A 24,215-nucleotide genomic window follows, 5' to 3' on the forward strand; every position below is an offset into this window, starting at 1 on the left:
AATGCTGTAAGCATTAGCAATCCGCCGCACAGACAGAAGAAGGAGCGACCGGCGGCCACAGCGCAAGTGAGTATAATGCACTGCTCTCTGCTCACTAACATACCATGACAGCCAGGACTTCAGTAGCGTCCTGGCTGCCATGGTAACCGAACGGAGCCCCAGCATTACACTGCTGGGGCTCCGATCGGAACTGCAAACTGCCACCAATGATGGGGGGGGGGGGGGACCCTGTGGGATATGGCCAGCAGATTCATTGGTAGTGCAGTGGCCACAGTTCCTCCCCTCCTCCGCCTACTCTGTCCTCATTGGTGTTCAGCGGCAGCCGCGCACAGTGGGGAGGGAGGGACTCCCTCCTCCTCCCTCCTCTGTGCCGGCCGGCTCAGTCCTGCCTCTCTGACCTCCGGAGAACACGGAAGCGGTGAGTGAGACGCTTAATTTCACTCCCGCTCCGTGATCACGTGATCTAACGATTCCTCGATGCAGGGAAACTGCATCGATGAATTTTTTGACTCTATTTAATCGAGTTATTCGAATAATCGTTTCAGCCCTACACCTTACATCACAAAAAGTGTAATAGCAAGCGATCAAAAAGTCACACGCACCCCAAAATAGTGCCAATAAAACCGTCATCTCACCCCGCAACAATCATACCCTACCCAAGGTAATCACCCCAAAACTGAAAAAATTATGGCTCTCAGACAATGGAAACACTAAAACATGTTTTTTTTGTTTAAAAAAAGAAATCATTGTGCAAAACTTACATAAATAAAAAAAAGTATACATATTAGGTATCGCCGCATTCGTGACAACCTGGTCTATATAAATATCACATGATCTAACCTGTCAGATGAATGTTGTAAATAACAAAAAATTATTAAAATGGAAAATCTGCCAAAAAAGTGAAATTTTTAAATTGTATCTCTATTTTCCATTAATTATTGTGGAATACCTTGAGGGGTGTAGTTTCTTAGATGGGGTCACTTTTATGGAGTTTCTACTCTAGGGGTGCATCAGGGGGGCTTCAAATGGGACATGGTGTAAAAAAAAAAAACAGTCCAGCAAAACCTGCCTTCCAAAAACCGTATGGCATTCTTTTCCTTCTACGCTCTGCCGTGTGCCCGTTCAGCGGTTTACGAACACATACGGGGTGTTTCTGTAAACTACAGAATCAGGGCCATAAATATTGAGTTTGGTTTGGCTGTTAACCCTTGCTTTGTAACTGGAAAAAATTTTATTAAAATGGAAAATCTGCCAAAAAAGTGAAATTTTGAAATTGTATCTCTATTTTCCATTAATTCTTGTGGAACACCTAAAGGGTTAAAGTTTGTAAAAATCTGTTTTGAATACCTTGAGGGGTGTAGTTTTTAGAATGGGGTCATTTTTGGGTGGTTTCTATTATGTAAGCCTCTCAAAGTGACTTCAGACCTGAACTGGTCCCTAAAAGATTTACTTCCAAACTTCTAAGCCTTGTAACATCCCCAAAAAATAAAATATAATTTCCAAAATGATCCAAACATGAAGTAGACATATGGGGAATGTAAAGTAATAACTATTTTTGGAGGTATTACTATGTATTATAGAAGTAGAGAAATTGAAACTTGGAAATGTCCAATTTTTTACAAATTTTTGGTAAATTTGGTATTTTTTTATAAATATAAGTGTGTTTTTTTTACTTCATTTTACTAGTGTCATGGAGTACAATATGTGGCGAAAAAACAATCTCAGAATGGCCTGGATAAGTCAAAGCGTTTTAAAGTTATCAGCACTTAAAGTGACACTGGTCAGATTAAGGTGAAATAGGGCTGAGTCCTTAAGGGGTTAAGATGGCTGCACCATTGTACAAAGCAAGCACTTTTTACCTTTTGTGTCACCCCTAGCTCATTCCTCATGTTTTAATTGCAGACTTGTTTTGTTGGTATGTAATGTATGATTTTGTTTGTAAGTGAACCCCCGATTTTAAAGCGCTATTGAATATTTTGGCACTATATAAATTAAGATTATTGTTATTTTTATTAAGTTGCTATCTGCAAACCCTTTAATGTTAGCTCTGCTATACTGCTGGAGGTATAGATAAAGTAGGATAATAACACTAAACACACAGATAACACTGTATGCATGGAGGGACTGTACTCCATCTCTTTCCCCGAGGCTTAAAGGGGTTGTATGACACTGTACTGTAAAAATGTACAGGGCATCTGGACAGCATGTAAAACATGCATGAACAAAAAAATAATAATTTCCTTTTCAGAGTCCTGCTTTTCATGCTACACAGCCCCCATGCCCACCAGACCTGAACGGATGATGTAGCTCACACATGCACATCACTACTGCCAGTCAATCAATGGGCGCTGCAGTAATGTGTGCATCACACTTCCCCATTAAGTAGATCAAAACTGGCTTTAAAAATGCCACTTTAGATAAATCTCCATTATTTCCCTTCTCCAGGTTGACATCTAGCTAATAAAACTAAAAATAAAGATATTACACTTTCCTAAATTATTAGCAATTACTATCTTAATTTTCCATGTGAAAAAAAATATTCTGAATGCTGCATTTATACTGTATATTCATGTGGATAAGCTGTTCTTTTTTTTCTCCAATATTTGATAAAATACTGTCAGTTACAACACTGTACTTAAAGGGAACCTGTCACCGGGATTTTGTGTATAGAGCTGAGGACATGGGGTTGCTAGATGGCCGCTAGCACATCTGCAATACCCAGTCCCCATAGCTCTGTGTGCTTTTATTGTGTAACAAAAACGATTTGATACATATGCAAATTAACCTGAGATGTGTCCTGTCCCTGAGATGAGTCCAGTGTGAAGGAGCCCAGCACCGCCCCGCATCCTCAGAATCTCCTCGTTGCTCCCCGACGTCAGAGCGCCATAATTTTGTGATGCGCGAGCTAGCGCATGCGCAGTTCCTTCCCTGAGGCTGATGCCAGCACAGGGAAGGAACACTATGACGACACCGCGCATGCGCTAGCTTACGCATTGCGAAATTACGGCGCTCTAGTTTTCTGACGTCGGGGAGCAAGGAGGAGATTCTGAGGATGCGGGCCGGTGCTGAGCTCCTTCACGTTGGACTCATCTCATGTACAGGACACATCTCAGGTTAATTTGCATACTATCAAATAGTTTTTTTTAAACAATAAAAGCGCATAGAGCTATGGGACTGGCTATTGCGGATGTGCTAGCGGCTATCTAGCAACCCATGTCCTCAGCTGTATACATCAAATACCGGTGACAGGTTCCCTTTAAAACTGGATGTAACAGAATCTTCCATAAACAAGGAAGTATGGTTTTAGTGCTATAGACATTATACATGTAGTACTATAGGCATTATATCAATTGTCTGTTATGGTTATACCAGTGATAACCAGCATGAATATTGCAATCCCTTACGTCACCTTATTTCTTTCACCACTTTTCTTTACTTACATCGTTCCCTTTCTCTGCCTTTATGTATGTTCTCCATTCCAATAGTCCATTGTCTGTTTTTATTATCCTGTGCTTGGCTCTCATAGAATTGTCATGTATATACCGTAATGGCTCATGCACATTATAAACATGATGTACCTCTGTATAGAGACATCCTGCACTGCATGCTGATTCATGGCCTCTATTCTATCCTAAAAGCGTAGGGGGTTATTTATTAAGCTGAAATATGCCTATATTAGGTGCATTTAAGGTGCAGATTGCGGTCTAGGTCTAAAAATAAAAGCAGGCGTGGCATGGGAGGGGTCGACAGGACCATCTCATTAATCATTTTCTACGCCTGTATCAGGCGTAAGGCCCCTTAGTGACCGCTGTAAAAAGGCGCATGGGTGGTCACTAAGGGACTAAAGTAAGTGCCACATAGTTCCTTATGACTAAAGTATATAGGGGCAACCCTGGAGGACAGGCTGAGCTAAATACAAACTTAGGCGCTTCTCCTTCCACTCCAGCCCAGAAAGAAGGCGCCTTATATAACTGTACACACATATACACAACAGCGCCTACACACACACACAAATATATATATATATATATATAAATGGTGCCTGCGGCATTGGCCACCGTAGCCAGAGGGATTCTGCTGTTTTAAACAGCAGAGACCCAGGGCTAATGTCTGTGGCAGACCATATTGCCGATCACAGACATTAATCCTCAGGTGCCATTGTGACACGGACAAAAAAATAATAGAAATTTCACTACATCTGAATTTTTTTAGAGCTTCAAACTACATCATATGCAAAGGAAGATGGTGCTATTAGAAATTACTACTTGTCCCGCAAAAAAGCACATCATATGGCCATTTGAATGGAAAAATATTAAAGTTATGGTTCTGGCAAAGCAGTGAGTAAAAAAATTAAATAAAAAAATGAAAATCACCTGGTCCTGAAAGGGTTTAAGGGGTTGTCCTGCCATAGACATTGCTGATAAATCCTCAGGATAGGTCATCAACATTATATCTGCAGGGGTCCCACACTGGGTACCCCTGATGATCAGCTGCTCGAAAAGGAGACGGTGCTGAATGTGAGCACCGATTCCTGGTCATTACACTACATGTCGTCTCCTGTGGCGCGGCAGCATAGGGAAATTATAAGTACTTGCTCCGTTCAAGTGCATGGAGCGAGTACTCGTCATTACAATGTACTATATATATATTTATATATAATACATTAGGAAGTTTACTTTTTCCCTGCCTCCCAGTGGCCAACCCCTAAATGTATTCAAGGAGACCAGTGAAGTCTCCATACAGCACCTCACCTTGGGACTTTTCAGGGGGAATACAGTATGCCCTCTTCATTATACAGTAATATGCAGTACAGCTGGATACACACATTTGGACACAGCCTTTTATTAATTGCTGTTTGTAGATACTGTCAGCAAGCAGGTTACAACTTTTCCTTTATACCAGTTTTTGTGCACACATGAATTTGAGCATGTAGTGAATACCTCCCCTCTTAATTTCCGGAGTATGACCCCACCACAGTGTGGAGGGATCTACTTTAGAGACCAGTAATACAGTCGTTTCTGCTAAATCACAGCTGGCCAAATAGTAGATTGCAAGCCATCAGTGGACCACTGGCACCAGTAGATCATGGTGTTAGGCATGGTGTTCCCTTGCTGTCTAACACAGAAATGGGAAAACTACTTCCTTGTAGGTTTGTGATTTACTGTGACTGTCACTACACTTTTCTAGTGAATTGCTCATTGTGAATCATATAGAGACTTGTGAGTATGGACCAGTGCTATTATACATACTTTAGTAAGTAATTGGCAGCTATCAATATGCTGGGGCATCTCAATATAAACCATTCCCACAGCGATTGCCACACAGTAGAGCAGCAATCTCAGCCTCCACAAATAGCACATCCCATACTGAAAAGTTTCGCCACTCCTGGATTCAATTGTATATGGCTTATTTTGAAGTTTCACAAAGAAATTTGGTTTAAATGTTTTCTTCAGGCAAAAAAATAAATAAAAACAAACAAAAAAACACACTGTAAAATACAGTAAATTAATATTAGAAAACTATACATACATAACTGGAAACTCCACTTATACACTTTAGGTAAACGGTCATTATATTCCTTCTGAAAAGATTCCCTCTCTTTGATTTTCACATATTTTCCAGGTGTAGACAATCCAGATGACATCTTAGCATGCTTTGATGTTAGTCCAGAAAAAGACTTTGAAGACTGAAGATTTAAAAGACTTTCACCACCGGAAAGATCTTCACTATCACTGGTGTTAGCTGAAGGAAAGCAAGATAAATGTAACTGTGGATATCACAAAATGGCAGTACTCATAATGCAGAAATAGTGACTACTATAGTAGTCCTTAAAAGGCTTAACCCTTAGGATAGGTGATAATGGATTGCAGGGGGATCCGACCACTGGAATCCCTCGCAAGCCTAAGAACAAGATGCTGCTGAGTGCCTCTGCTGAACAGAGCTCTATTCACCTGTATGGGACTAAAAGAACACAGCCCCATAGAAGTAAATGAAGTGGTGGACTGACAAGCACGCTACCGCTCTATTCGTGTCTTTTACGCGTGTCCACTTCATTGTATCAACAACAATATGCACAGTTAGGTGAATATTGTAACATGTACATAGTATTCACATTTTCAACCTATCAATAGGCAATTCTGGCCAACCACTCTCAAATGGAGATAGACTTTCATGGACACCAAACTCAGATGGAAGTAATACTACTTGACAAAATATAAATACACACATTTCAGCTTCAATTCCACATAGATGTCTGTTAAGTAGTACTCTTTCTCTTCCCTCATATCCTCTCAGTCCTCCAATTCTTAAATGGGTTGGCCACCATACGCATAAAAAATAAATAAAGGGTCACAGATAATAACTAAAGCCACAAGGTATTTGTATCATGAGAGATATACTGTGTACATATAATTTTTCTAATGTGTTCAGCATAGCATGCTCCCATTGATGAGAGGCTGTGTGGGTGGAGCAGTGGAGTGATGACATCCCTGAACAAACCAAATTATTTATTTTTCTTTCTGCCAATCATATTGTGCACAGGGTCATTTTTTGCAGCAAGAGTTGATGTTTTTATTAGTACCATTTTTGGGTACATATGATTTTTGGATCATTCAATATTACTCTTTATAGGTCAAGGTGACTCAAAAAATTAGTTGTTTTGACACAGTTTTTATTCAGTTTTATGCCATTTATCCGAGGGGCTGGACCATGTGATATTTTTATAGAGCAGGTCGTTAGAAATGCAGCAATACCTAATATGTCAAACTTTTGTTTTTTAATCAGTTTTACACAATGAAAAGTTTTAGTGTATCAATTTTCTGAAAGACATTTATTTTACATTTTTTGGTCGATTGTCTTATGTAGGGGGTCATTTTTTTCATAATGAGATGGTTTTATTGGTACTATTTTGGGGTACATATGACTTTTTGATCGCTTTATATTACTCTTTTTGTTAGGCAAGGTTACCAAAAATGGCTGTTCTGGCACAGTTTTTATTTTTTGACAGTGTTCATCTGACAGGTTAGATCATGTGCTATTTTTAAAGAGCAGGTTGTTACGGACGCGATGATATCAAATATGTCTACTTTGTTTGTTTCAGTTTTACATAATAAAGCATTTCTGAAAATAAATCATGTTTTTGTGTCTCCATTTTCTGTAAGACATATTTCTTTTTATTTTTCTGCCGATCATCTTGTGCAGGGGCTCATTTTTTTTAAGGGAAGAGTTGACATTTCCATTGGTCCCAATTTTGGGTACATAATATTTTTTGATCATTCAATATTAAACTTTATTGGGTAAATAGACCAATAAAATTGGTTGCTTTGGCACACTTTTTATTTCATTTTTTTTACGGCATTTACCTTTTGGCAGAAGAGTGTGTGGTATTTTTAAAGAGCAAGTCGTTACGGACGCAGCGATACCTAATTTGTCTATTTTTTTAAATTTTTTTTGCTTTACACAATAAAAGCGTTTTAGAAAAAAAATCATGTTTTTGTGTCTCCATTTTCTGAAGGCCATATTTTTTTCATTTTTGGGGCGATGTAGGGGCTACTTTTTTCGGGATGAGGTGACTGTTTGATTGGTACTATTTTGGGCTACATACGACTTTTTTTATCACTTTTAATACCTTTTTTGGGAAGTGAGGTGGGAAAAATTTCAATTCCATCCTTCCATAGTTTTTCTCATTTTTTATGGCGTTCACCATGCGGGGAAAGTAACGTGATCCTTTTATAGATCAGGTTGTTATGGATGCGATGATACCAAACATGTGTAGTGAATTTTATTTTTTTCAATTTTTAATCAATTATAAATTGTCACGGCCATGGCCATGACTCCTGAACTGCTTGCTGTTGCCTGCGGTTTGGTTGCTTGTTCAATCACAGGTGAGGGCCGCTAGTTTGTTGCCTCACTTGTGGTTGCCGCTGGCAACATTAGGTATGTGGCAGTAGAGCAGCTGGAGCTGGTTGCTAGGCTGCTCGCTGTCATAGCAGGCGGTTGTCTCTGGCAACTTGTGTGATAGGTGTGCACTTTCCATGTTTGGTGTGCACGGGGTTGTTTGTGTGTTCACTTCCCCTTTAAGTTGCTGTCTTCCCTTGTCTGGTGTAGGAAGGGTTAAATCCCTTCTGTGTGTGTGAGCACTGGGTGTGTCTGTGTGTGGCTACATGGGCTATAAAGCCTCAGTTAAGATCAGTAGTCTGAGGGGTAACTCCACCCTTGTTTGTAAGCTGGAGGCACCCTCCTGGTCCCTTATACTATCTGCCAGTGAGGGCCACCCTTGTGGTCATAAATGTTGTTATGTGATGTTAAGTTTATGTGGTGTCTGTTATTATTGCAGCTATGGTTCTGGCTTCCTGTGTGTTTGTGTGCGCTGTGTCCTTTTATGTCTGTGTGTGGACTTCAGCACTTGAGCTCAGGGATCCAGTCATTGTGTCTGTGGCAGGTAGGGGTGGAAGTCTTTCACTCTCCTGACATATCCATAGTCTGTTTATGTTTATATCCCCTTGCAACTTGGCCAGTTTAGACTCCTGTTTCTCCGCATCCAGGAGGAACAGGTGGTCTACCCAGCTCTTAGTTCAGGGATCGGCGGAGGGTGAGTAGGGATCCGGGGTTCCTGAGCATGAGCCCTCCTACCTTCAAGGTCGGCTCATGCAGCTAGGAGTCAGGGTCGGATTAGGGATGCGTTAGGAGGTGACCTGCTCCCTTATTCTGTTGTCCTGGCTGAGCAGCGACTAACATCTCGTGGCATCGCACAGCTGAGTGTTTTCCCCATCCTCAGCTGTGACATAAATATGTGTGGCTATAAGAATAAATTAGATTTTTATTTTTTACTCACACCCACTTGGTTCTTGAAGATCCAGTGGGTATGATGGTTTGCAATACACTGTATAGTGTACTGCAGTGCATTGTCACACACAGTAAGCCTGATCAGGCTCCTTCCTTTAGCAGGAGCCTGATCAGCTATACCAAGGCAAGCCGGATGCCTGTGAAGGCATCGAGTTGCCATGGTAACCATCGGGACGCTGCCACAGCAGCACAGCGCCCGATGGGGGAGGGAGCTCCCTCCCCGTTAACCCATCAAGCATCGGGCCGCTGCCACAGCACAGCAGCAGTCCGATGGGAGAGGAAGGGAGGTCCCTCCATCTCTTAACACCTTCCATACAGAGGTCCCTATGGACCGCATCATGGAAGAGATTAAAAGGCTGACATCGGTGCCAACACCCACAGACTGTGGGGATCAGAACATTTCAGCCGGCATTAGGATCGTATGATTGACTAGTCTGTACAGACTAGCCAATCAGAGCGATCGCCAGAGGGCAGTTTAGGCATGCGCTGCTCTTAGGCAGATTAGGAAAAAAAGTGCATGTGCAGTTACAATAAAAGCATGGATGAGCTTTCTCTAAAGCTCCTCAGAGTCGCGTGCAGCCATGGACGAACTGGCTGCACGGAGGGGGCGTGGCTTACTATAAAAAGATTACCAGATTTTTAAAAATAAAGTATATATCTCTTTTTAAGGCCTCCATGGCCGTGCTGCGGCCCGCAATGTACAAACACCCACCGTGGGTGACCTATTCACTTTAACCGCCTCCGGACCGCCTAACGCAGATGTGCGGTCCGGAGGCGGCAGCGCTGCGCACAGTCACGCATATACGCGTCATCTCGCGAGACGCGAGATGACGCGAATATGCGCGCGCGCATGCGCAGTTCGCGCCGGCATTTCGTAGAGGGGGGTCGGGTCACCAGCCTGTCAGCCAATGATCGCGGCTGGCAGGCTGGCGATTTTTAAAAAAAACAATCAAAGGCCAGATATCAGATCATATTAGTAAATATGATCTGATATATGGCTGCCTGCTCCTCTGCTGGTTCTTTTCGTCGGTTGGATCCAGCAGAGGAGCAGGCTTCACAGTGAGTACACCAACACTACACATACTAGCCCCAGATCACCCCCCTGAACCCTAATTAACCCTTTGATCACCCCTTTGATCGCCCCTGTCAATCACTAGTGAAAGGAAAAAAGTGATCAGTGTAAACTGTCACTTTTTTTTTTCACTGGTATTGACCGTTAGGTTTTAGGTATAGTTTAGGCCCCTTGGTTAGGTAGTTAGCGCCCAGCCCACCGCACCGCAGTCCGTTATTCGCTTATTAGCGTATCGCTAATCAGCATTTGTACTTTTATAGTATCTGGAAGTGATCAAAACTGATCACGGTCAGATCTATAATAGTACTAGTGTCACTTTAGTTCGCCCTCCACCCAAAACGCAGTGTTTGCCCGATCAGGCCTGATCGGTCGCCCACACGTGCGTTCGCCCACGCCCGCCCCACCGCAGTGACAAAAAAAATTTTTTTTTGATCACTGCACAATCACTTTACACGCACTGCGGCGATAAAAAAATCAGTTTTGATATTTTTTATCAACCGCAGCGGCCTCCGGTACTTCGCTAGCCTCCCCTTTGTAAGACAGGCTTGCTTTTTTTTTCTTGGGTAGTCTCAGGGAATACCCCTAAATTTAGTTGCCCAAAATGTCAAACAGGGGGTATTCCTCTGAAGAGGCCTACAGGCTTCTGACCCAGTCGGATGAGGAGTGGGAACCCTCATCTGATGAATCCAGCGGGTCAGAATACGAACCTGTAGAAAGCAGTGGCTCTCTGACCCAAAGTTCGGACGAGGAGGCTGAGGTCCCTGATACCACCAGGCGTACCCGGCCCCGTGTCGCTAGACCACAGGTTGCGCAGGATCCGCTTCAAGAGCAGCAGAGTGGGGCTGGTGCTGTCGGATTACGTGGTGAGGCATACACCAGCAGCCCAGCCCTCCCTGGACCTAGTACCAGCACTGCCGTACAACCTGGTGAAGTAGCGAGCACCAGAAGGGCAGTTGAAGATGGTACGGTGGCTCGTGCAGTAGTGACCCCGTCGCAGCCACCGCAAAGACGTGCCCGTAGAGCCCCTAGAATCCCAGAGGTGCTGGCAAACCCTGATTGGCAGTCCCCAACTTCAGCCGCACCCGTAGTTTTCCCTTTCACTGCCCAGTCTGGAGTTCGGGTTGAGACAGCTCAGATCGGTTCGGCCCTGGGATTTTTTGAGCTGTTCTTGACTGCGGAGCTCTTAGACATAGTTGTGGCCGAAACAAACAGGTATGCCACACAATTTATCACCGCTAACCCGGGAAGCTTTTATGCCCAGCCTTTCCGGTGGAAACCAGTCCAAGTTTCCGAAATTAAAACTTTTCTGGGCCTCCTCCTTAACATGGGCCTGACAAAAAAGCATGAATTGCGGTCATATTGGTCCACGAACCCGATTCATCACATGCCCATGTTCTCTGCTGCTATGTCCAGGGCACGTTTTGAGGCCATCCTGAGTTTCCTGCACTTTAGTGACAACACCGCCTCCCGTCCCAGGGGCCACCCTGCTTTTGACCGGCTCCACAAAATTCGGCCCCTCATAGACCATTTCAACCAGAAATTTGCAGATTTGTATACCCCAGAGCAAAACATCTGCGTAGACGAGTCCCTGATACATTTTACCGGGCGCCTTGGCTTCAAACAATACATCCCAAGCAAGCGCGCCTGGTATGGGGTCAAATTGTATAAGCTCTGTGAAAGGGCCACAGGCTATACCCACAAATTTCGGATCTATGAGGGAAAAGATCAGACCCTGGAGCCGGTCGGTTGCCCTGACTACCTGGGGAGCAGTGGGAAGACAGTTTGGGACTTGGTGTCACCCTTATTCGGCAAGGGGTACCATCTTTATGTGGACAATTTTTACACAAGTGTGGCCCTATTTAGGCATTTGTTTCTAGAACGGATTGGCGCCTGTGGTACCGCGCAAACTAGTCACGCGGGCTTCCCCCAACGGCTCGTTACCACCCGCCTTGCAAGGGGGCAGAGGGCAGCACTGTGTAACGAAGAACTGCTCGCGGTGAAATGGAGAGACAAGCGTGACGTTTACATGCTCTCCTCCATTCACGCAGACACGACAATACAAATTGAGCGAGCAACCCGTGTCATTGAAAAGCCCCTCTCAGTCCACGACTATAACCTTCACATGGGAGGGGTGGACTTCAATGACCAGATGTTGTCTCCGTATTTAGTTTCCCGCAGAACCAGACGCTGGTATAAGAAGGTGTCTGTATATTTAATTCAATTGGCTCTGTACAATAGTTTTGTTCTCTACAGTAAGGCTGGGAGAACTGGATCCTTCCTCAAATTTCAGGAAGAGATCATCGAGAACCTCCTGTACCCAGGAGGTTCCGTGGCCCCATCCACCAGTGTAGTTAGCCGTCTACACGAGCGACATTTCCCCAATGTCGTTCCAGGTACCTCAACCCAACAGTCACCCCGAAAAAGATGTCGTGTCTGTAGCAGGAGTGGAATAAGGCGTGACACCCGCTATTTCTGTCCTGACTGTCCTGACCACCCTGCCCTATGCTTTGGAGAGTGTTTCCGGAAGTACCACTCACAGGTACACTATTAGCATAGGGATCATCTCACCAGGACAGGCACACAGGGCTATTAGGGCCCATTCACTCACTGCTGCTGCAAACGTCTCCTTTCACATGGGACAAAGTGCATAACGCACTTCGCCACATCTTTGGGCGATTTGCGCTTTGCACATTGACCCATGGGGAAGGAGAGGTTTGTTCTATAAAGTTAAAAAAAAAAAAAAAACACCAGTAAGCAAAAGTTAATGTTCAGTTAAAAAAGTTAAAGTTTATATGTTCTGTTGCAAAGTTAATAAAATTATTGCGTTGCGGCCTGGTTTTTTCTTTTTTTTTTTTCTTTTTTTACCTTCCAGGTGGACCAACCGATCGATTAGCTGCAGTACTGATGTGCATTCTGACAGAAGCATTGCGCTGCTGTCAGATTGCACGCAAGTCGGTGTATGCGGCGCTGCAAGACGAGATTTTCTCCTCTGCAGTAACAGATACGTTTGCCGAGGCATACGAGCTGAGGAGGAGGCGGCGTTCCTATGCTTTGGCAAACACTTTGTATATATATATATATATATAAAAAAAATAAAAATCCCGGCAATGATTTATTCATCCACATCGATTGATGTGAATGGAGAAATCTGGTTTGCCAGGGCATACGAGCTAAGTGGGTATGGATGTAGGGCGGAGCTCCTATGTCCTGGCAGACGCCTTTCCCCTCCATTTTTTTTTTTTTGGCAGAGATTTTTTCATCCACATTGATCGATGCGAATGAAGAAATCTGTGCCGTTCATTTTTTTCTTTCAGCCCAGAGGCTGAACGGAAAAAAAAAAATCTCATTACCTGTATGCTCAATATAAGGAGAATAGCAGAAACTCCTAATGCTGGCCATACATGTAATGATTGCGGAGACCCTCAAATGCCAGGGCAGTACAAACACCCCACAACTGACCCCATTTTGGAAAGAAGACACCCCAAGGTATTCGCTGAGGGGCATATTGAGTCCATGAAAGATTTAAATTTTTGTCCTAAGTTAGCGGAAAGTGAGACTTTGTGAGAAAAAACAAAAAAAAAATCTATTTCCGCTAACTTATGCGAAAAAATATAATTTCTATGAACTTGCCAGGCCCCTCATTGGATACCTTGGGGTGTCTTCTTTCCAAAGTGGGGTCACATGTGGGGTATTTATACTGCCCTGGCTTTTTAGGGGCCCTAAAGTGTGAGAAGAAGTCTGGGATCCAAATGTCTAAAAATGCCCTCCTAAAAGGAATTTGGGCACCTTTGCGCATCTAGGCTGCAAAAAAGTGTGACACATCTGGTATCGCCGTACTCAGGAGAAGTTGGGGAATGTGTTTTGCGGTGTCATTTTACATATACCCATGCTGGGTGAGATAAACATCTTGATCAAATGCCAACTTTGTATAAAAAAATTGGAAAAGTTGTCTTTTGCCAGGATATTTCTCTCACCCAGCATGGGTATATGTAAAATGACACCCCGAAACACATTCCCCAACTTCTCCTGAGTACGGCGATACCACATGTGTGACACTTTTTTGCTGCCAAGGTGGGCAAAGGGGCACATATTCCAAAGTGCACCTTTCGGATTTCGCAGGCCATTTTTTACACATTTTGATTGCAAAGTACTTCTCACACATTTGGGCCACTAAATTGCCAGTGCAGTATAACTACCCCACAAGTGACCCCATTTTGGAAAGAAGACACCCCAAGGTATTCCGTGAGGGGCATGGCGAGTTCCTCAAATTTTTTATTTTTTGTCGCAAGTTTTTTTTTTTTTCTCTTTTTTCCTTACAAAGTCTCATATTCCACTAACTTGCGACAAAAAAAAAAAAATTCTAGGAACTCGCCATGCCCCTCACGGAATGCCTTGGGGTGTCTTCTTTCCAAAATGGGGTCACTTGTGGCGTAGTTATACTGCCCTGGCAATTTAGGGGCCCAAATGTGTGAGAAGTACTTTGCAATCAAAATCTGTAAAAAATGACCGGTGAAATCCGAAAGGTGCACTTTGGAATATGTGCCCCTTTGCCCACCTTGGCATCAAAAAAGTGTCACACATCTGGTATCGCCGTACTCAGGAGAAGTTGGGGAATGTGTTTTGGGGTGTCATTTTACATATACCCATGCTGGGTGAGAGAAATATCTTGGCAAAAGACAACTTTTCCCATTTTTTTATACAAAGTTGGCATTTGACCAAGATATTTTTTTCACCCAGCATGGGTATATGTAAAATGACACCCCAAAACACATTCCCCAACTTCTCCTGAGTACGGCGATACCAGATGTGTCACACTTTTTTGCTGCCAAGGTGGGCAAAGGGGCACATATTCCAAAGTGCACCTTTCAGATTTCACCGGTCATTTTTTACAGATTTTGATTGCAAAGTACCATAGTGTGTAAACGCTATAACTTTTACCCAAACCATTTTTTTGTTGCCCAAAATTTTTTTTTTATCAAAGACATGTAGAACAATAAATTTGGCGAAAAATTTATATATGGATGTTGTTTTTTTTGCAAAATTTTACAGCTGAAAGTGAAAAATGTCATTTTTTTGCAAAAAATCGTTACATTTTGATTAATAACAAAAAAAGTAAAAACGTCAGCAGCAATAAAATACCACCAAATGAAAGCTCTATTAGTGAGAAGAAAAGGAGGTAAAATTCATTTGGGTGGTAAGTTGCATGACCGAGCGATAAACGGTGAAAGGAGTGTAGTGCCGAAGTGTAAAAAGTGCTCTGGTCATGAAGGGGGTTTCAGCTAGCGGGGCTGAAGTGGTTAATGGGTCCGATCCAGTCGTTCCGCAAAAAGATAGAACATGTCCTATCTTTTTGCAGAACGGAAGTACGGGACGAAACCCCACAGAAGCACTGCGTAGAGATTCCGTAGGGTTCCGTTCCGCATCTCTGGATTTGCGGACCCATTGATGTGAATGGGTCCACATCCGTGATGCGGAATGCACACGGAACAATGCCCGTGTATTGCGGATCCGCAAATGCGGTCCGCAATATGGCCACAGAGCGTACACGTTCATGTGCAATAAGCCTTACCCTGCCTCCAACAATGTTATGTACTGAATACGAGAGCATGTGAGTGTCTGATGCTAGGCTCCACCCCCCCTCCCCCTCCTCGCTCGCCTGCCTGCCGCCGCCGGGATGTGTTTTTGTTGCGGACGCCGATATCCTCGATACCTGGATGCTGATCGCCCCTCCTCTGCTTGTTTGTCCACCTGCTGTTGCTGGACGCCGACATGTTGATGCCTCGAGGGTGAGATTCCTTCTGTGTGAGGAGCGGAGGGATCCAGCCTAGCTTTCGTTCCTGTGAGTTGAGTGAGGCTGGGAGCTGGGGGTCTGGACTGGTGCTGGAGAGGGCAAAACGCAAAACGATCTGTGAAGTCGTCTCTTCGTGCTTCCTGAAGTCTGGCTGAGAGTCAAGTCTGCAGAGGGAGGCCATTGCCAGATGAGCAGTTGTTTAGAGGAGAGAAGTGAGTGTTTTTCCGGATAAGTGGGACTCATCGCGCAATAGGGAAGCTGTGATACAGCCGCAGAAGTATGAGAGGGGTTGGAAGTCGGAAATTGGAAAATGGAGGCTGTGTGGACATTTGGCAGCTTTTGGTATATTTGTGGGGACTGAGTTGTCCCTTGTTGAAGGAAAGAGAGAGAAGTGGGAAAGGAGGAAGAAAAAGGGGGTGAAGATATACAGACGGCTGTAGAGTATTGTATGTAGTGGACTGATCCATATATACTGATTTCGTACAGTCCTAATTCTGGCCTTAACCCTCTCTGCAATTTCGCTTGTTGGACTAATCCTTTCTAACCCCTTGGAATAATCACAGACTAACCATTCCTAATCCCCTCCCTCAAGGTATTACGCTGGCACCTCTCTTGCTGGCTTAGCTATTGTGAACCTTTGGTTTCCCCGTCCCTCCCTCCACCAAATATATTCCGACTAAGGAACTGTCTCGGAGGTGTCTTATTCAAATATCTGGAAAGATACTAATAATTTGCTAAACTGGACTCTTATTCAAACATCTGGAAATATACTAACCATTTGCTAACTGCCCCCCCCCCCCCCATCTCTTTAATATTTTTTGCCTTAAATCATTTTTTTTCTTTTTCCTATTTCCTAACAGCAATAATATTAGGACTAAGGCGCAGTTTATGGCCTTGTTTAACTGGACTATTCAGCAATAATACACCAACATATTGCAAATAGTATTTGAGGATATCTGGTTTAATGAGATAAGTGTTGGGTAATAGTTGCAATAGCTGAGAGTGGAGAAAGAGGAAGAGAGGGGAAGGGAAGGAGAGAGGGGGAAGAAAAAGGAAAGTATAAAAATGCCTCCAAAGAAAAAAGAGGAACAGCGCAGCCTTACAGGTGCTAGTGGTAGGAGATCAGTAACAGGGTTAGAGAGTGGGTAAAAACAGCACAGTCTAAACAAATATCTGATCCCTAATTCCCCAGTCTCCAGTTCTTTACAGAAAGAAAAAACTATAGATACCGAGACACATGTTCTGACACAGGAGAACGGGACTGCGGGTACCACAGGAGAACACGGAACCCCCGTGGTAGCCGCAGAGATGGATGTAAAAATGATGAAAGACATATTTTGCACTGTCTCTAGGATGGAAAATGTAACGGGGAGTATAGTGACACAGATTGGGGCAGTGCAAACGGATGTTAGCGTAATACGTGATGAGCTGGAGAAAATAAGACAGCGATTGCATGAGATGGAAAAAAGGATCCAGTCTCTGGAGCATTCTGTTGAAAAATTAGAGAAGGATGTTGTATATCTAAAACAGATATGTAATAAGATGGAACAAAAATTTATAAGTCAAGAAGATAGATCGAGAAGAACAAATATAAGATGTGTAGGGATTCCAGAACAGGAAGAAGGGGGCAACTGTATAGAATTTATTGAGCGATGATTAAAGGAGAATTGTAAGGAGGGTACCCTTTCTCCCCTGTGAAAGAGCACATATTTGTTCCCGGGGACCATCCTAGACATATGCTGGTGAAATGTTTACTTTTAAGGATCGAGATACAATATTGTCTGATGCTAGAACCTCTGAAAAATATCAAGTACAAGGACTTTTTCCAGATTATTCAGCAGATACGAATTCACGTAGGAAGGAGTTTATAACTGTAAAAAAGAGATTATGGGAAGTATAGCTTGCTTTTTCCTGCAAAGCTAAGGGTGGAATATAAAGGAAGGGTTGAATTTTTTCTGACTCCAATAGAAGCCAACGAATGGGCGGAGAGGATGGGTTTTTGAGGGGGTCGGGTAGGAGGGGGGAGAGGGAGCCTCTATGCAAGTAATGGAGCTGCCTCGACTGCTGATTGGCAGAGGGGGAGCTATTCAGAAGGGAGGGGAGGGAGGTATCATGGAGAAGAGAGAGAGGGGTTGTGTTTTTTTTTCTCTTCCCCCTCTGTTAGATGATTAAGATTCTCTCGTTAAATGTGAGAGGTTTGCGAGAAAGGATAAAGAGATATGCTATCTTTGAGTGGATGAAGAGGTTTTTGCCAGCAATCGTTTGCCTCCAAGAGACACACTTCGATAAAGAATCCTTAAGGTGGTTGGAGAAGAGATGGATAGTGGAAGAGTACCATTCGGTATATACTACTTATTCTAGAGGGGTTTCAACTCTGGTACATGTTAAGATTAAATTTGAGTGTGTTGCATATGAGGCGGACGACTGTGGTAGGTACCACTTCTTACAATGTAATATAGAAGGGGTTTAAATGGTAATCCCAAATATATATATATTCCGCCACCATATAAGCCAGATGTGTTGTATGAGCTGCATAGATTTATGTTGAATAGACAAGAATGTATAATGATTGCGGTAGGAGATTATAATGCTGTAATCGATCCACTCAGGGATAGAATGTCTAGCATAGGGGAGAAGAATCCAAAATAAGGACTTTTTTAAACTGGCCTTGGAGTTTAACTGGACTGATGTCTGACGTTATTTGAACCTGGAAGAAACCATGTATTCTTGTTATTCTAAATCACATCAAACGTGGTCAAGAATAAATATGGTTTGGGGAAATAAAAACTTAATGACCCAAAATAGGATTAAGATAAAGTATTTGCCTATGGCCTTATCCGATCATAGTGCTGTGGTAATGGAAATCCCAGATAAAGAAAGTATATTGGTGGAGTTAAAACATTTCTTTCAGGAGAATAATAACTCTGCTAATAGATTGATAGTTTGGGATACCGCCAAGGCATATTTAAGAGGATCTTTGTTTAAAAAGGTGAATTATTGGAAAAAAATTACTAAAGAAAAAGGGAATTTATTGGAATTTTTTTTTAGAAGAAGCAAGATTAGTATGTATAACGAACCCCACTGGAAATAATAAGCAGGATTGGGAGGAGGAACATGAAAAGTAAAAAATATATCATATGGAGAGAACTAGGAAAGAATTGTTCTTCCAAGGGTTTCAGTTAGCCTCAAAGGGAGAAAAGGTGGGGAAAATCAGAGTAAAAAATCAGAGAGGGAAATCATGGATAGGGGCGATTAGAGATAATAGGGATGATAGTCAGTTCACCTGAAGGAATCAAAAAAGTTTTTGTGGACTACTTTCAGGAACTTTATAAGTCGAAGGTTTTGGGTATGGTGAAATCAGTAAAAGCACCAGGGTGTGATGGACTTCCTTTCGAAATATATAAGACCTTCGTGCAGGTGCTAATACCAGAATTAAGAGCGACATTGTGTGAGGCCCAAAAAATAGGCTATCTACCAGACTCAATAAAAGAAGCAATTATTACATCGATTCCAAAAAAGGGTAAAGAACAACTAGACCCTGGTTCATATAGACCAATATCTCTGTTAAACACGGATGTCAAAATTCTGGCAAAGGTTTTGGCAGGTAGGCTTAAGGTGATTAAAGGTATAATTCATGAAGCTCAAACAGGTTTTATACCCAGAAGAATGATATATTCAAATATAAGAAGGCTGTACCTTAACATCGAAGCTAATAAAGAGAAATTGGTGAGAAAGCCATACTTTCATTTGATGCCCAAAAGGCATTCGATTGTATCGAGTGGGAGTATTTATGGGCAGTTTCGAAAAGGGTTGGTATAGGGGAGGGATTTATAAGATGGATTCAACTTATATATTCCAACCCGAGGTCTAGGGTGATGGTGGATGGGAGCTTGTCCCTTCCTTTTGCCCTCTATAGGGGCACTAGGCAGGGATGCCCTCTCTCCCCATTATTATTTGCTATCGCAATAGAACCCTTGGCATGTATGATAGGAAATGATAGGGAGTTCAAAGGTTTTCAATATGGGGAAGGAAATGAAAAATTATTAATGTACGCTGACGATATTTTATTATTTATGCACAACACTGGGGATGAGTTTAATAGAGTAATAGATATAATAGATAACCAGTTTTTTTTTTCTGGCTTAAACATTAACTGGGGGAAATCCCATATGATGTTATTAGGGAAGCGGAAATTACAGAATGGCTCAAGGGTGCATGTGCTTGAGCAACACGAGAGTTTCAAATATTTAGGGATACAAATTTCTAGAAATATAGAAGAATATGAAAAATTGAATGTACTCCCCTTAAAAAAAGAACTTAGAACTAAAAAACATATCTGGAAAAGATTACCGTTGTCAATTCAGGGTCGGGTGAATTTAATAAAAATGATTTTTCTCCCCAAAATACTGTGTGTTTTACAAAATGCCCCAATGAGGTTGGCGAATATATTTTTTAGGTTATTAGATAGTTTAAAGGGGGATTTTATTTGGAAAGGTGCCATTCCTAGGTTAACCTCCTCCCGACCGCCTAACACAGGGATGCGTCCTGCGGGCAGCTGGGTTATTCCTCCGTCACACATCTATGCACCATCTCGCAAGAGCCGCTGAGAAGTTGATCTGCAGCCTGCCAGCAGCGATCGTTCGCTGGCAGGCTGTAGATGCGATTTTTTTAACCCCAAAAAGGTATATATGACGCTGTTTTGTTAACAGCATCTTATATACCTGCTACCTGGTCCTCTGCTGGTCCCTATTGGATCGACCACTAGAGGACACAGGCAGCTCTGTAAGTAGCACCAATCACCACACTACACTACACCCCCCCCCGGTCACTTATTAACCCCTGATCACCCCCCTGTCATTGATCACCCCCCTTTAAGGCTCCATTCAGATGTCCGTATGTGTTTTGCGGATCCGCAAGACACGGACACCGGCAATGTGCTTTCCTCATTTTGCGGATCCGCACATTTCCAGAACTATATAGAAAATGGCTTTTCTTGTCCGCAATTACGGACAAGAATAGGACATGTTCTATAGGCTCTACAGGGATGGCACTGCCGCAGCCAGACACTTCCTCTGCCAGTCAGGGGAATGCCAGCTACGGTAAGCAGGGGACCAGGAGAGCAGGGCAGGCCAGACAGGTGCTGGTAGTGGGAGACTCAATTATTAGGCGAACAGATAGGGAAATCTGTCACAAAGACCATGATCGCCGACCAGTGTGCTGTCTTCCTGGCGCTAGAGTTTGACATATCGCGGATCGGGTTGACAGATTACTGGGAGGGGCTGGAGAAGATCCAGCGGTCATGGTCCATATCGGAACCAATGACAAAGTTAGGGGTAGGTGGAGAGTCCTTAAAAATGATTTCAGGGGTTTAGGTCAAAAGCTGAGGGCAAGGACCTCAAAGGTAGTATTTTCCGAAATACTACCTGTACCACGGGCCACACAAGAGAGGCAGCGGGAGATTAGGGAAATTAACAAGTGGCTCAAGAACTGGTGTAGGAAGGAGGGGTTTGGGTTCCTGGAGAACTGGGCCGACTTCTCTATCGGCTACAGGCTCTATCGTAGGGACGGGCTGCACCTCAATGGGGAAGGGGCAGCTGTGTTGGGGAAGAAGATGGCTAGAAGGTTGGAGGAGTGTTTAAACTAGGGACTGGGGGGGAGGGTAATTATGTTATAGAATGGGAAGATAGTGCAGATAGAGACCGGGGGCAAGATAGTGAGACAGGGGGAGGAACGGAAGGAGGGACTAGAACAGTTCAGAAGGAAAGGTGTAAAGTAAAAAATATACATAAACCTCTCAAATGTATGTATACTAATGCCAGAAGCCTGACTAATAAAACTGGTGAACTGGAATTAGTGATGTGTGAGGAGGACTATGACATAGTGGGAATAACTGAGACATGGCTGGATGATAGCTATGACTGGGCAGTTAATGTACAGGGTTACAGCCTGTTTAGAAAGGATCGTCAAAACCAAAGAGGGGGAGGGGTCTGCCTTTATGTAAAGTCCTGTCTAAAGCCCACACTCCGGGAAGATATAAGTGAGGGACATGAACATGTGGAGTCACTGTGGGTAGAGATACATGGCGCTAAAAACAATAATAAATTACTAATAGGAGTTTACTATAAACCACCTAATATACCAGAGTCCACAGAAAATCTACTGCTAAACGAGATAGACGAGGCGGCAAATCATAATGAGGTGGTTATTATGGGGGACTTCAACTACCCAGATATAGACTGGGAAACTGAAACTTGTATATCTCATAAAGGAAACAGGTTCTTGGCAATAACCAAAGACAATTACCTCTCCCAACTGGTTCAGGACCCGGCTAGAGGGATGGCCATACTGGACTTAGTATTAACCAATAGGCCTGACAGAACAACAGACGTGCAGGTTGGGGGACACCTGGGAAATAGTGACCACAAAGCAATAACCTTCCAATTATCATTCAAAAGAGCGTTTCTACAGGAAGGAACAAAAATACCAAACTTCAAAAAAGCTAAATTTAGCCAACTAAGAGAGGCCATAGGCCTAACTAAATGGGATAAAGTCATCACAAATAAAAATACAGCCACAAAATGGGATATCTTTAAAAGCATCCTAAAATCTCATTGTGAGAGGTACATACCGTATGGGAATAAAAGGTTAAGGAACAAAAAGAAACCAATGTGGATAAACAGAACTGTAAAGAAAGCAATAAATGACAAAAAGAAAGCATATAAAACACTAAAACAGGAAGGTAGCACGGAAGCACTGAAAAACTATAAGGAAAAAAATAGAACATGTAAAAAACAAATAAAAGCGGCCAAACTAGAGACCGAGAGATTAATTGCCAAAGAGAGTAAAACTAACCCTAAAATGTTCTTCAATTATATAAATGTTAAAAAGTATAAATCTGAAGGTGTCGGCCCGTTAAAGAGTAATGAGGGGGGAGTCGCAGAGAGCTACGAGGAGAAAGCAAAGCTGTTAAATATTTTTTTCTCCAATGTATTCACTGAGGAAAATAAACTGTCAGATGACATGCCGAATGTTGAAATAAATTCCCCATTAAAAGTGTCCTGTCTGACCCAGGAAGAAGTGCAACAGCGACTTAAAAAGATTAAAATAGACAAATCGCCAGGACCGGATGGCATACACCCCCGTATCCTAAGGGAATTAAGTAATGTCATAGCCAGACCCTTATTTCTGATATTTGCAGATTCTATATTGACAGGGAATGTCCCACAGGATTGGCGCATGGCAAATGTGGTGCCAATATTCAAAAAGGGTCCAAAAACAGAGCCTGGAAACTATAGGCCGGTAAGTTTAACATCTGTTGTGGGTAAACTGTTTGAAGGTTTTCTGAGAGATGCTATGTTAGAGCATCTTAACGGAAATAAGCAAATAACGCCATATCAGCATGGCTTCGTGAGGGATCGGTCATGTCAAACAAATTTAATCAGTTTCTATGAGGAGGTAAGTTCTAGACTTGACAGCGGCGAATCAATGGATGTCGTGTATCTGTACTTCTCCAAAGCATTTGACACCGTACCACATAAAAGGTTAGTATATAAAATGAGAATGCTCGGACTGGGAGAAAACGTCTGTAAGTGGGTAAGTAACTGGCTCAATGATAGAAAACAGAGGGTGGTTATTAATGGTAAATACTCAGATTGGGTCACTGTCACTAGTGGAGTACCTCAGGGGTCAGTATTGGGCCCTATTCTCTTCAATATATTTATTAATGATCTTGTAGAAGGCTTGCATAGTAAAATATCAATTTTCGCAGATGACACTAAACTGTGTAAAGTAATTAACACTGATGAGGACAGTATACTACTACAGAGCGATATGGATAGACTGGAGGCTTGGGCAGATAAGTGGCAGATGAGGTTTAACACTGACAAATGTAAAGTTATGCACATTTGAAGGAATAATGCAAGTCACCCGTACTTATTAAATGGTAAAACACTCGGTAACACTGACATGGAAAAAGATCTAGGAATTTTAATAAACAGCAAACTAAGCTGCAAAAAACAATGTCAGGCAGCTGCTGCCAAGGCCAATAAGATAATGGGTTGCATCAAAAGGGGCAGATGCCCGTGATGAGAACATAGTCCTACCACTTTACAAATCATTAGTCAGACCACACATGGAGTACTGTGTACAGTTCTGGGCTCCAGTGAACAAAGCAGACATAGCAGAGCTGGAGAGGGTCCAGAGGAGGGCAACTAAAGTAATAACTGGAATGGGGCAACTACAGTACCCTGAAAGATTATCAAAATTAGGGTTATTCACTTTAGAAAAAAGACGACTGAAAGGAGATCTAATTAATATGTATCAATATATCATGGGTCAGTACAGAGATCTATCCCATCATCTATTCATTCCCAGGATGGTGACTGTGACGAGGGGACATTCTCTGCGTCTGGAGGAAAGAAGGTTTGTACACAAACATAGAAGAGGATTCTTTACGGTAAGAGCAGTGAGACTATGGAACTCTCTGCCTGAGGAGGTGGTGATGGTGAG

The 24,215-nt window shown here is 42.9% G+C and overlaps 1 protein-coding gene across 1 annotated transcript in view; it reads right to left on the reverse strand.

Moving 5' to 3' along the window:
• ARID4B (AT-rich interaction domain 4B) overlaps nucleotides 1–24,215 on the reverse strand; it is a 387,064-nt gene that overhangs the window by 19,163 nt on the left and 343,686 nt on the right. The window contains exon 22 of the mRNA XM_044290640.1: nucleotides 5,530–5,742. Within this exon, the coding sequence (XP_044146575.1) occupies nucleotides 5,530–5,742 (213 nt within the window). The remainder of the gene's footprint in view (nucleotides 1–5,529; nucleotides 5,743–24,215) is intronic.

The sequence above is a fragment of the Bufo gargarizans genome, chromosome 4 (assembly GCF_014858855.1).
Source record: "Bufo gargarizans isolate SCDJY-AF-19 chromosome 4, ASM1485885v1, whole genome shotgun sequence".
NCBI lineage: Eukaryota > Metazoa > Chordata > Amphibia > Anura > Bufonidae > Bufo > Bufo gargarizans.